At 36.5% G+C, this 14,289-nt stretch overlaps 1 protein-coding gene across 42 annotated transcripts in view; it reads right to left on the bottom strand.

The window, feature by feature from the left end:
- PHKB (phosphorylase kinase regulatory subunit beta) overlaps nucleotides 1–14,289 on the bottom strand; it is a 218,842-nt gene that overhangs the window by 95,077 nt on the left and 109,476 nt on the right. For all 42 annotated transcript variants that reach the window (XM_005608231.4, XM_005608232.4, XM_070261699.1 and 39 more), the window contains 1 exon segment: nucleotides 4,894–4,988. In XM_005608231.4, coding sequence (XP_005608288.3) covers nucleotides 4,894–4,988 — 95 coding nt within the window.

The following is a 14,289-nucleotide window of genomic DNA, read 5'->3' as shown; positions in this document are numbered from 1 at the left end:
CTTACAATGGAATGTTATTTGGCTGTAAAACGAATTAAGTACTAATATATGTTACCAGATTGATGAATTTTGAAAACATTATGCAAGTGAAAAAAGTCAGCCACAAAATACTACATATTATATGAAATCATTTTCCCAGAAGGGTGAGATATTCAGACAGGAAAGAATAATGGAATGGTTAAGAGTTGAGATAAGCACAATAGACTCTCCTTTACCTTATGAGTTTCTTTAATCAAATTTTACAGTTGAAGCAAAAATTTTCGCACAATCTAATGTGCTGGTCAATGAACGCAGAGGAAATACTTAAGAAAATTATGCTTAAAAAGTGAAAAAAGGAAAGAAAACTAAATGGAAGTAAAGTTTCTACACTTCACTTAAAATGGTAAAATTTTGATACTAGTAGGCTTTTGATAACATTAACTATGTACATGGTAATTCCTAGAACAACCACGATGAAAATTTAAGAAAGCAATATACTAAAAAATAGTATAAATAAATCAAAATGGAATTCTAAGAAATGTTCAAATAATCCATAAGATGTCCTTCAATGGACGAATGGTTAAACAATGGTATAGTCATGCCATGAAATACTGCTCAGCAATAAAAAGGAGCAAACTTGACAGCATGCAGCAACTTGGATCAATCTCATGGGAATTACGCTGAGCAAAAACACTCAATCCAAAAGGCTATATACCATATACTTCCACTTATCTAACATTCTTGACATGACAAAATTATAAAAAAAGAGAAGAGATTAGTGATTGCCTCGGGTTAAAAATGGGGGTGAGGGAGTGGGTGTGGTTAAAAAGGGTAACACAAGGAAGCCTTATGATGATATGGTGATGGTACAATTAAGTATCTTGACTGTGGCAGAAGTTACAGAAAGCTACACATGTGATTAAAATGGACAGAGCTCTACACACACATGCACACGTGAGTGTGTGCGTAACTGGTAAAATCTGAACAAGTTCCACGGATTGTACCAACGTCAGTTTCCTGGTTTTCATGCTGTACTATGCTATATAAGGCATTAACATTGTAGGAGGTTGTGTGAAAGATTAACAGACCATCTCTAGACACTTTGAAATTTCTTGTGGATCTGTACTTATTTTAAAACAAAAAGTTTAAAAAAAACTTTTTATTCAATTGATACCTCAAAAATTTTTGACTCTCCAAATCTGTAATATTGTGATAATTTTAAATAAAAAACAAGGAAGCTTAGAAAAAATAATTAGAGAACAAGAATGAGCTATTAGATATTAAAATATGACTTTCAAAAGAAATTCAACAGAAGAGCTGGAATAAAAGTTAAGGAAGATTTCCTGAATGTAGAACAAAACACCCACAAAGAAATAGAAACCATACGAAAAAGAGGGAAGAGATTCAGAGGACCATTCCTATAGGTCTAAGATCTCACTAACAAGAATTCCAACAGCTGGGGCTGGCCCTGTGGCATAGTGGTTAAAGTTCAGTGCGTTCCACTCCAGCAGCCCGAGTTTGCAGGCCCAGACCTACACCACTGATTGGCCATGCTGTATAAAGTGGAGGAAGCTCAGGGCTAATCTTCCTTAGGCAAAAAAACCAAACAAACAAACAAAAAACACACACACAAAAAAACAGCCCTAAGAGAAAGCATAGAGAAAATAAAGAAAATTATCAAATAAATAATTTTAAAAAGTTTCTCACGGCTGAACAAAGTCACAAAATGAAAGGGCCCACTACATGTGTAAAAGTAAAACATCAAGCAAAAGAGTTACATCTACATTATTCAGAAATTTGGTGAAAACAGATATGGAGTTAAAAAAAAAGGCTTTTCTGGAGATGGAGAAATGGCAGACTGGTTAATGCTTTCAATGGACTGCAACGCAATTGCATCGTAATCTCATCTGTATTATTTCATTTTTTACAATATGCATTTATGTAACATTTATTTGTATTCAAAGAAAAAGGCACTGCATGGCGCTTGGATTTTAAGGATTCTGACTAAAAAGGAAGCCCAGGTTTCAGGACAGAAGTTGCACTAAATGTAGAGGTCTGGGGGTGGTCGAGGGCAGGGTGTGACATTAGATCAACAAGTCTGTGGAGACTGTAGTACAGGGAGGGTTGGGAGAAAATGCAGGATTATAGGTGAAAAACAAGGAATTGAGGTGATTGTAGAGGGCTGTCAACGTCAGGATACGGAGTTTAGAATCTATCTTGTAGGTAGTTGAAAGTCAGGGAAGGTTTTAGGCAAAAAAATAACATGAATTGAACCATGCTTTATAAGATCATGTGTCCTCAAGCACAAAGAATCGACAGGAGGAGAGGCTGAAGACAGAGAGATTATAAAAATCGTCTCACTGAGGAGTAACACAGTCTGAGTGGTACGTGGCAGTGGGGATGAACATGAAGAGACAAAGGTAGATGTTACCGTGAAGACAAAGCCAATGTGACCATCGACTGAATAGAGAAGCTACTGGCCTGAGAAGGAACTAGTGAAGACTGTCCCTATCCAAGACAGGGACTATGGAAAGGAGGGCAGGTTTGAAGAGAGAACATAACAAACTTGGCATTAGAAATCTTGGGTTTTATTTTTATTTTATTTTTTAAACCACTTTATTGAGATATGATTGACATGCAAAAAACTATACATATTTAATGGATACAACTTGATAAGTTGGAGATAGTACACAACCAGAAATATCGGGTTTTAAATACTAGATTTGTGGAGAGATGATCACTAGGTAGTTAGAAATTCAAGTTTAAATATTAGGAAAAAGGTCAGGATTAGAGAAACAGATTTAGAGATATTTGCATAAGTTCACTATTTTCCATAACATACCTTCCTCCCACACATACCTTCAAGTACACTCAAACATTCAGGTTAAACATTGAGTACCTCCTCTACAACAGGTGTTATGGTACTACGACAGGTACGGAAGCTATAAAAATGAATAAAACATAGCTTCTTATCTCTAGGAGCTTACATTCTAAGATCTCTGAAAGGTTTTTTTTTTCTCTTGGTCAGAATCTCACAACACTGTATTTCACCAGTCCATGTCACCCAAAATAGCAATGGACATGGGCATGCCAGGTCTTGGCTACTGCCTAAATGGCTGAGAAAGTGACAAGGGCACCTCACCATTTTATACACCACCACAACCAAGCTGCCAGCAGGGTGGGGCATGACAGCTCCCAGCAATTTTCTGCTGCCAATCCTCCCCATCATCTTCCTCTCAGGAACCATATGCAACTCTGCACAGATATAATGTACCACATGGCTGCAGGAGAGAAGCCCATGTCTTTACCCTAGAGCAAGTTTCTCAGCTGGGATGTGGCTCCATCTGGAAGGCATGTCACAGATAATTTAATAGCAACATCAGAAAATGATTTCAATATGAAAACAATACATGTAGAGTGAATTCTCTATAAATTTCACTCTCACTTATACTCTGATAAGCTTTCTCAAGTGGGAGAGAAAAGAGTTGCAAGTATATTATCTGTTCAAAAATAAACACAACCCACAGCCTTCCTTATATGTGTCAAGCATTAAAAAACTGCTTATACTGTTGATTTTGCTAGCCATGGGCTTTGATGTTCTCTGGCTCCTGTCCCCACACCTCAAACCTGTGACCTATTACTTTATTTTCTAAGAAAAGGCTTTGAGATTTCATCACCCTAGAGAAGTAGATCACACATGTGAAATGCTATGTAAATGATACATGCTAGTCTTAAAATGGCTCAGAGTCACAGCACTGGGTAGTATGAAGTTAAACATATTCCCTATTTTATCATTTCTTGAAGTGAAACTGCGTATCTCAAATCTGTACAGAATGTACACTTGTACTACACTGACCCGAGTGGTAACTAAGATAAAGGTTAAATCCTCATCTTATATAGGAGCTAACAGGCCAGTGAAAAATTTCTATCACATCTTAACATAGGGATTTTATGTTCTTGAGAAAATCTTAACATTTATTTATAAGTCTTCCAAACAGCTTCCCATCTAACCACTCAGTGTAATTACATGTGTTGTTGAAGACCAGCAAAAGACTCAGAAATAGTGATAGAACCTAATAGAGTTGGTTGGCTCTCCTTTCTCTCATTAAAACAAGCATCTATTTGCATGTGTGTGTATGTGTGTTGAGTGTGTGCGTGGTATATGTATATATACGTTTTTTAAAATAAAAGGAGGATTTCAATTTTGTAAGCATATTTTCTCTAAGTGCTGATGCTATTCTTATTAAACAAATGATAACTGCTTGGAATCCCAGCCACACATTCAGGTTCATTCTCTTTCTCCTCAGGCAGTTTCCAAAATTCACATTTTCATTTCAACAGCCCTCATTACTGGTATCATTTAATAGTGGAGAGTTTCCTCAAGTCAATACCAATCTTGCTGATCCTGCAAACACTTAATGTTGTTGACATAACACAATCTGAATCCATAGCTACTAAATGCAAAAAATTAAAAACCATTCCTTCATCCGACAGGTATCAAGTACTAAGAACAACTCTGTCAGTCACTTAGCCTTGTCACGGAGACACAGCATTGGAGAGACATCAAGCACAGGGCCTTTCACGGGACCCCACTCCCTTCAATAATAGTGCCATCTCATCTATCTCCTGGCCACCCATATATACTGCATCTTCTCAAAGACATTTGACACCTTAAACTCAACCACTACGAAGACGAAAACGTGTACCTGGAAGACATCTTGTTGGACATATCTGGCTCATACTTCCTCATTAACAAAGAGCCCTTTACCACAGGTAAATCTTAACTAACCAGAAGAGGGAGAAACCTTGCCCTCAGAAGGAGCAATAAAAACCCAATCAGAACTAAATTATTCTTCAATTAAGCTTTTAATGCCTTCGGCTGAGTCTAAATTAAGAAATAAAATATCTCTTTACCTGATTGGAAAACCTCATGCTCACATTACGTTGATTCTGTAGTGGGACATAGCGTTGGACAGGATCAATATCTTTAGGACTGATTAATTCATCAGCTGAAAAAAAAGAAGGAAAATGACATTATCAAAATTACAACTGTACAACACAATAAACCAACTAGACCTAACAGATATCCATAGAACATTCCATTCAATAAGAGCAGAATACACATCCTTCTCAACACACATAGAACACCTTCCATATGCTAGGCCATAAAACAAGTTTCAATAAATTTAAAAGGATCAAAATCATAGAAAGTATGTTCTCTGATCACAATGGAACAAAATTAGAAATCAGTAACAGAAAGAAGTTTTAGAAATTTACAAATATGTGGAAATTAAACAACATACTACTAAATAACCAATGGGTCAAAAAAGAAACCAAAAGAGAAATTAGAAAATACTTTCTGATGTACTTTCTGATGAGATGATTGAAAATGAAGACATAACATACCCTAACTTATGGGATATGGGTAAAGCAATGCTCAGAGGGAAACTTGTATCTGTAAATGCCTATATTAAAACAGAAGAAAAACCTCATATCAATAATCTATGCTTCCACATTAAGACAGTGGATGAAAGAGAGCAAACTAAGTCAAAGTCAAGCAGAGGAAGGAAATAATAAAGATCAGGGTAGAAATTAATGAAGTAAAGAAAAACAATAGAGAATATAAATGAAACCAAACGTAGATTCTTGAAAAGCTCAAAAGTTGACAAACCTTTAGCTAGACTGACCAAGACAAAAAGAAAGCTTTGACTCAAATTACTAAATCAGGAATGAAAGAAAGAACATTACTACGAACTTTAAGGAATATAAGAGAATACCATGAACAGACATATGCCAACAATTCAGATAACCCAGATGATATGGACAAATTCCTAGAAATACACATATTACCAAAACTGACTCAAGAAGAAACAGAAAATCTGAACAGATGTATAACAACTGACTGAAACTTCCCACCCAAAAAAAGCTCAGAACCAGATGGCTTCATTGGTAAATTTTCTCAAACAGTTAAAGAAGAACTAAAATCAACCTTTCACAAACTTTCTCAAAAAATAGTAGGGAGAACACTTCCCAACTCATTCTAAGAGGCCAGCACTACCCTACTTCCAAAATCAAAGACACCACAAGAAAAGAAAATTACAACCCAAAATCTCTTCTGAATATAGACACAAAAATCCCCAACAAAAATACCAGCAAACCAAAGTGAGTAACATATAAAAAGGATTACACATTATGACCAAGTGAGATTTATCCCACAAATGCAAGGATGGCTTAACATCCCCAAATCAGTAATTCTAATACACCATTTCAAGAGAATAAAGGACAAAAAACTACATGATCATCTCAGTAGACACAGAAAACACACTTGACAAAATTCAACATCCTTTCTTGATAAAAAGCATTCAATAAACTAGGGATAAAAGGGAACTTCCTCAACCTGATAAAGGGCATCTATGAAAAACCAATGGCTAATATCACACTCATAGTAAAAGACTGAATGTCACAAAGATTAGGAACAAGACAATGATGTCCACTCTTGGCACTTCTATTCAACATTGTACTGGAGGTTCCAGCCAGTGAAATTAGGCAAGAAAACGTAATAAAAGGCATCCAAATTGAAATGAGGAAGCTACAGTAATTAAGACAGTGTGGTCCTGGCATGAAGACAGATATAGAGATCAATGGAATAGACTCAGGAATCTGGAAAAAAACCCTTATATTTACAGTCAATTGATTTTTCACAAGGGTGCCAAAACAACTCAATGGGGAAAAGAATAGTTTTTTTCCCCACAAATTGTGCTGGGGCAACTAGATATCCAAATGCAAAAGAATGAAGTTGGATCTTCATTCCTCACACCATCTACAAAAATTAACTGAAAATAGAGCAAAAAGTTAAACGTAAGAGGGGCCAGCCCTGTGGCCGAGTGGTTAAGTTTACGCACTCTGCTTTGGCTGCCCAGGATTTCACCACTTTGGATCCCGGGTGCAGGGCTAGCACTGCTCATCAAGCTGTGCTGAGGCAGTGTCCCACATAACACAACAAGAAGGACCTGCAACTAGAATATAAACTATGTACTGGGGGTGGGGGTGCTTTGGGGAGAAGAAGAAGAAGAAGAAGAAGAAAAGAAGACTGGCAATAGATGGTTAGCTCAGGTGCCAATCCTAAAAAGTAAAACTGTTAAAATATGTTTATGACTTTGAATTAGACAAAACTACGACATCAAAACATAAACAACAAAAGAAAAAATGAGATAAACTGGATTTTGTCAAAATTATAACCTTTTGTACCTCAAAGGACACCATCAACAGAGCAAAATGACAGCCCACAGAATGGAAGAGAATATTTGCAAATCATATATGTTGTAGGAAACTTCTATCTTGCATATGTAAAGAATTCTTACAACTCAATACTAAAAAGACAACCTAATTTAAAAATGGCCACAGTAACTGAACAGACATTTCTCTGAAGAAGATTTACAAATTACCCAATAAGCACATGAACAGATGTTCAACAACAGTAGTCATTTGGGAAATGCTTATCAAAACCACAATGAGATACCACTTCATACCCATTAGGATGGCTATAATCAAAAAAACAGACAAAAACATGGGTTGGAGAAAACGTAGAGAAATTGGAACCCTCATACATCACTGGTTGGAATGTTATCGCCACTTTGGAAAACAGTCAGCCATTGCTCAAAATATTAAAGGAAGAGTTACTATATGTCTCATCCCTAGGTATATACCATACATTTCATCTATTTACAGTTTACAGTTCAGTGCATTTCTATCCATAGGTATATACCCAAGAGAGAGAAAAACATGTCATTTTAAGAATGAAACAGCAACTTCTACAAGAAAATTCATAGCCATATTCTTTATAATAGCAAAGAAGTAGAAACAATCCAAATGTCCATCACCTGATGAATGGATACATCAAATGTGGTGTATACAAATAATGGAATGTTATTCGGCCATAAAAAGGAATGAAGTGTTGATTGATACATGGATGAACCTTGAAAACAGTGAGAAAAGTAAAAAAAAAAGCCAGTCACAAGAGGCCACACATTATATGAGTCAAGGTATATGAAATGTCCAGAATAGGAAAATCTATAGAAAATAAGAAGTAGATTAATGATTGTCTAGGGCTGGGGCGGGGAGCCAGTGCTGGTGGTCTAGTGGTTAAGATCAGGTGCTCCTCTGCTGTGGCCCAGGTTGCTTCGCCAATCAGGGAACCACGCTACCCATATGTGGGTTGTCATACTGTGTGTTGCTGTGATGCTGAAAGCCACGCCACGGGTATTTCAAATACCAGCAGGTGGAGAGGTTTCAGCAGAGCTTTCAAACTAGGACAGCTATGAAGAATAACCTGGCCACTCACTTCCAAAAAATCTGGCCACGAAAACTCTATGAATAGCAGCAGAACACTGTCTGATACAGCCATGATGCTGGGGGGGAGAGAGAAAAGGTGAACTGATTAGGGGGAAGTGAGCAGTGACTGCTAAAGGGTATGAGGTTTTGGGGGGGATGATGGAAATATTCTAAAATTAATTGTTTGTAGTGACAGTTGCACAAATCTCCGTGAATATACTAAAAACCACTGACTTGTAAACTTTAAGTGAAATGTATGGTATGTAAATTGTACCTCAATAAAGTTTTAAAAAAGAATGCATTTGCCTTCTCAAGGAAGGAAATCAGTTCACTAAGGGGAGTCAAAGTGTTTCCTGACGCTACATTATAAGAGACTTCTGAGACAGGCGTTTCCTCTGGGGCACTGATCGGCACGAGGGTAATGTCTTGAACTGCTGCTGTACGGTAAACATGGAAGCTCTTTTCATGTGGTAGTTCCTGGTGGCAAATTTTGATAAAATCCAAGGATACCACAAGGAAGGCCATTTAGATTTTGGGAGGGCAGGGTGAGAAGAAAGTCCTAAGTTGTGGTTCCTTGCTGTCTTCTGCTCTAACACACCTCAGAGAGACCCATCGGCACCCGAGGCTCACTAAGGCAGGGACTCTCCGTGAGCCTGGAAGAAATTAAGCTGTGAGGGGTGGTGGTGGGAAAACCCAACTCAAACGTAATTCTACATATCTCATCAGAGTACAAACTGGCAGTATTACACAAATTTACAGCAAGCATCCTCTGACCCAGCATTTGTATATCTATAAAGTTATCTTATTATACTCAGACATGTGAAAGTTAATTAAATAATAACAACAAAAAGGGGATCCAACTCTTCTAAAGTGAGTCAGCACACTTTATTTTTACTGCACTTAAGTGATGAAAATGTGCTCATTTCATTCCTGATCTTCAATTCTATACTGACCATATAAAAACAACACCATGCTGAGTTTTGTATAAATTTACCTGTGTGTAGTATTTACTAAAAAAAAGAAAAAATACTACAACTCACTTTCCATATCTTTTTAGGTACCATTTTTAGGCAGTGAATAATTCTAAAACACAGAGCAGGGAGTTAACCACAAAAATGCTTATAAAAGTCTTTGCAGCTTTGGGAAAGTTTCTCATTATATTTCTATTCAAGGGTAACTTCAGGGCACATGTGCAATGTTATCCAACAGACAAAATCACCAAAGGCGTTTATTGTAACTCTTGGAAGATGTTTTTAATAATAATAAAAGTGATATTAAAATAGAATAATAAGAAAGAGGAGGAGTGGCAGCAGCCACAGAGCCACTGCTGCCTCTGCAACAGCAGCTGTAGCAATACTGAGACGGTGCTCACGACATTTCTGCCGCTGTTTAAGCATTTCACATATAGTAATTCATTAATCCTCACAATAAGTTTATCATTTTACAGATGATGAAACGGAGGCACTGAGTAGTTAAGCAGCTTTGCACACAGCTATAATTACAGAGCTTAGATTCAAACATAGGCAGTCTCTCTCTGGAGTCTGGGTCCTAAACCACAAACAATCCTGTCCTTTAAGAACACTGACATTCTATACAACACAGATGGAACAGATAGCAGGAGGGAGAAACAATAAGCAAACAATTTAGACCTTGATACCTTATATTTTCCTACCCAAATCAGGGAGCCTATTACAGAACATTCTTCTCTCTCTCTGAAAAAAATACACTTTCACAAAATTTAAAACAAACCAATACAGGCTTAATTATGGCAAATATCCACATATAATTTTAATTTACTAATATCTGTTTAGCTCATGATGCAAGGTTGACGGTCATAGTCTAAAGAGCAGCAAATTACTTCTCTGTCTCATTTGTCTGATCATTGAGATGTGAAAAAAATTTCCACTACCAACAAGCATTTTACATAATAAATGTTTCACTGTCATTCTATAGAAATGAAATAATATATTATTTTGTTATTTATAAATTATGACAGATAAATTAAGAAATCTTATATCCTTGGAAAGCATAAATGCTAATCTATTAAAATTGATATGAATCAAACAGTTAACCAAGTCTTTTGAAAAAGTTTATTTCTTCACACTTCCTTCCTATTTCTTCCTTTGTACTGCACCTGCATATCTGGCTTGATGTTCCAACTTATACCATGTACTTATCTATGACTCCATGGGCCGGATGCTTCTTACTCATGGCTGCACCCCACTACCCAGCACAGCATCTGGCACAAAGTAGGTATTCAAGAGACTTATTAAACAAAATAATAAATTGGGGGTTAACAAATGGAAACATTAATTGCCATAATCATTACATGAATTCCCATAATGGTAAAAGTGACGAGCACCTTAAAACGTCAAGTTAATAGACTTTTTTTTTTTTCACTGCATTGATTTTTAGCATTCAGAAGGCAAAAACAGAGCACCTCATAGTGCTAATTCCATGGTGCTGGTTTTCTGGTGAAGAGTGACGAGCCTGAAAGAACTTATACCCAACCAATTACAAAACTGTTAAATGGAAAATGAAAGAACAGGATAAAAGAGCAACTGGCTTTCTACATTTCACAATACAGTACCCAACTGCACAGATAATCAAGCATTTCTATAAATGGGGATAGCTGACTTTAAATCCTTAGAAGACAGATTAGGGTCACTAAGATTTGCATTTTTTATGCACAGAAAGGCTTACAAAATATACCCTGAGTTTACCTCTAACAATAATTGTTGAGAGTAAAAAGAAAATATTAAGGAGTATTTTGGTTTCTTTAATCAAATGACAATTTAAAGGAAATTTAACAGAGTGGGAAATTTTTTTATCATGACACAAAATTACATAGAACACACTAAAATAGGCTCAGCAGCTAATTTACAGAGAAAGATTACGTGATTCAAAGCCTAGTTGATTCCCAACTGCAGTGACACATATTAGAGACACACGTATTAAGAGAAGTGAGCTATGGAGAAAAAGAAAACATAGATCTTCAACGTCATACCTTATACCAAAAAATCCCAAATGTATGTTTTTAACTCAATTGATTAACAGTGATGAACTTTCAAAGATTAGATGTTAAATTCTATGGCAAGAATTTAAATATAAAAACAATGAAAGACCTGAATATATAAAGACTGTAAATTTCGTTCATCAAAAAACAGAACAAGCAAAGTTCAGAGGCAAACAAACTAGGAAACTGTCAGAAAGGTTTACTAATATATCTAACATATAAAACATTTATGCAGACTGATAAGAAAAACTGTAAAACCAAGGTTAAATGGGCAAAGCAAATAACTAGACAATTCACAGAGGACACAGAAATGACTAAGAAATATGTTTTTAACAACCAATCAGCATGTAAATGAAAACAGGATACAAATTAATTCTTACTAGCTTACCAAAGTTTTTAGTTTTTATTTTTATTTTTGCTGAAGATTTTCCCTGAGCTAACATCTGTGCCAATCTTCCCCTATGTATGTGGGCCACCAGCACAGCATGGCTGGTCACAGAGTGGTATAGGTCTGTCTGCACCTGGGAACCAAACCTGGGCCACTGAAGTGGAGCATGCTGAACTTAACCCCTAGGCCACCAGGGCTGGCTCAAAAGTTTTCAGTTTTTTTTTCCCCCTGCTTTTTTCTCCCCAAATGCCCCCAGCACATAGTTGTCTATTTTCAGTTGTGGGTCCTTCTAGTTGTGGCGAAAGTTTTTAGTTTTAATAAGCATATTTAATGCCACAAAGGTCACAGGGTGACACAATCACCTTGCAGACTCCTGAATAAATCAATAAAGTCTCTGTCAGTCTTGGGCTGAATGACCTTGGGTGAGTTGCTAAACTCTTCTGAGCTTCAGTTATGACACAGAGTACCCATCTCATAGAGAAGTTAGCAGGATTACTTAGGATATTATTTGTAAAGGGTGGAGCACAGAATCTGACTCGTTTTAAGGCAGATATTATTAAAATTTCTGGGAAACAGTTTGACAATACATATGCTTTTATATTTAATTTTACTAACATATTTGAGGGTGGGATCACAAATTTTTTATACAAGTTTTCTAGCCCTAGTAGTAATTCAACTAAAAATCTTAGTTTCAAGAAAGCCAGTCGTTTACACAATGAAAGAAGATCTTTCTAGGTGAAGCTTTTTTGAAGAAGATTTGCCCTTAGCTAACATCTGCTGCCAATCTTCCTCTTTTTTTTTCTCCCCAAAGCCCCCCAGTACACAGTTGTAGTCCTAGCTGTAGGTTCTTCTAGCTCCACTATGTGGGACGCCGCTCCATCATGGCCTGATAAGCAGTGAACCCCAGGCTGCCGAAGTAGAGCACGTGAACCTAACCACTTGGCCATGGGCCATGGGGCCAGCCCATAGGTGAAGCTTTTAAAGTAATACTGTATTACATGTGCTCTCAAGGTGTTTATAATGCCTACTGCACAGAAATCCTACCGTAGGTCACTAGCAATCACATGAATACCACAAAAAGGATGACAAAAGTGCTCAGAAATTGATGTCTTTCTGCTTGAAGTTTCCTGAAGTGTAACAGCTGGGAAATCTTTTAGCAACCACAATTTAGAAATTTATCTGTACATTCTTATCTATTCATTTTGTCTTTGAGTTAAAGACTGATTTACTGATGCGTTACTGATGAGTATCAGTAACAAAACCACGTGCTATACTGAGTAATTGAGTCAATTGCATTTGGAGTCAACAGATGAATGAAAATCAAGACCTCAGTTTCTTACGACCTCATGCACACTAGAGGGCACTTGATCACTAATTGAAAAGCATTAGACTTTCAGGCTTAATCAGTGGCTTTTATATTTGAGGTCAATTGGGCAAGAAATATCATGAATGAAATCAAATGCAAATGGACTTATCTTAGTTACAAACACTGGAATTAGGAGGTAGTACATCAGAATAACTATGCTGCCCTCAGAGGGCAGAAATATTTCCCAGATTGTCGCATTTCCTGCTTGCTGTAGAGTGACTGGCTATCACAATGACTAGCATAGAGCAGGCCTCTACAAATAGTAGCTGAATCATCGAGTAGATTAACGGTTAGGGAGCAATGAGGGAAGCATTTTCTTCCAGTGATATTTTGTGGCTATGGGAGTACTGGCAAGGAGGGTCCATGAGCATCCTGAGTTGCCAGATTAACAAGAACTATGAAACCTATTTTCACAAATACTATCTCCTAAATGGTGTCTGAGAGAGGGAGGGAAGGAAAAAGGAAGGACAGGAAGTAGAAGAATCATTTAAGTATGTATTTGTCCCACAGTAAATGCTTTATGTGTATTTCCTCATCAGTTTATCCTTCTTACATAAAAATAAAGAAACTGATGATCATAGAAGTTAAGAAAATTCTTCAAGTCATATAAGTAGTAAGTAGTAGAACTTGTATTCAAACCCTGAACCGCTTATTTCCTGAGTTTATAACTAAAACTCTTGATCTTTCCACTACAGTCCAAGAAAAATATGAAGAAAAAAAAGGAAGAGAAACCAGGGGAGAAGGAAGTGGAGAACAAGATGATCATGTCCAAGAAATAACCTATATCACATGGCTACAAGTTTGCCAGGTATTAATACTCACTTAAAATACGGTGTCTATTGGAAAATAAATTGAGTTCCAAACAATGACTTACCAAAGAAATTTAGGGACCCAAGAAATTAAACTGGGAACCGTTTTTGTACATAACATTTTGGATATTTTAAAGTACTTGCATATCTATTTTATCTTAAAGGTCTCTGACTAAAACTCCCAGAAAATTAAATAATACCCATGCCAAAAAGAAAAAATTCTTTGTAAAATTCTAGAAAATATTTTGGGAGTTTGTGTGTATTGGAGAGAAAGTTGTAGTTAATTAAAATTGCTCAATAATTCAAGCTTAATCAAAGAACATGACTTTAACTCCTGATGTTTACTAATAATGTTTTCAAAGTATTCATTCTAAAAAAATCCTTCATTCACCTGTCTTAA

This window comes from Equus caballus, chromosome 3, assembly GCF_041296265.1.
Source record: "Equus caballus isolate H_3958 breed thoroughbred chromosome 3, TB-T2T, whole genome shotgun sequence".
Classification (NCBI taxonomy): Eukaryota; Metazoa; Chordata; class Mammalia; order Perissodactyla; family Equidae; genus Equus; species Equus caballus.
The sequence above is the reverse complement of the archived record's forward strand: the minus strand, read 5'-3'. Positions and strand labels throughout refer to the sequence as shown.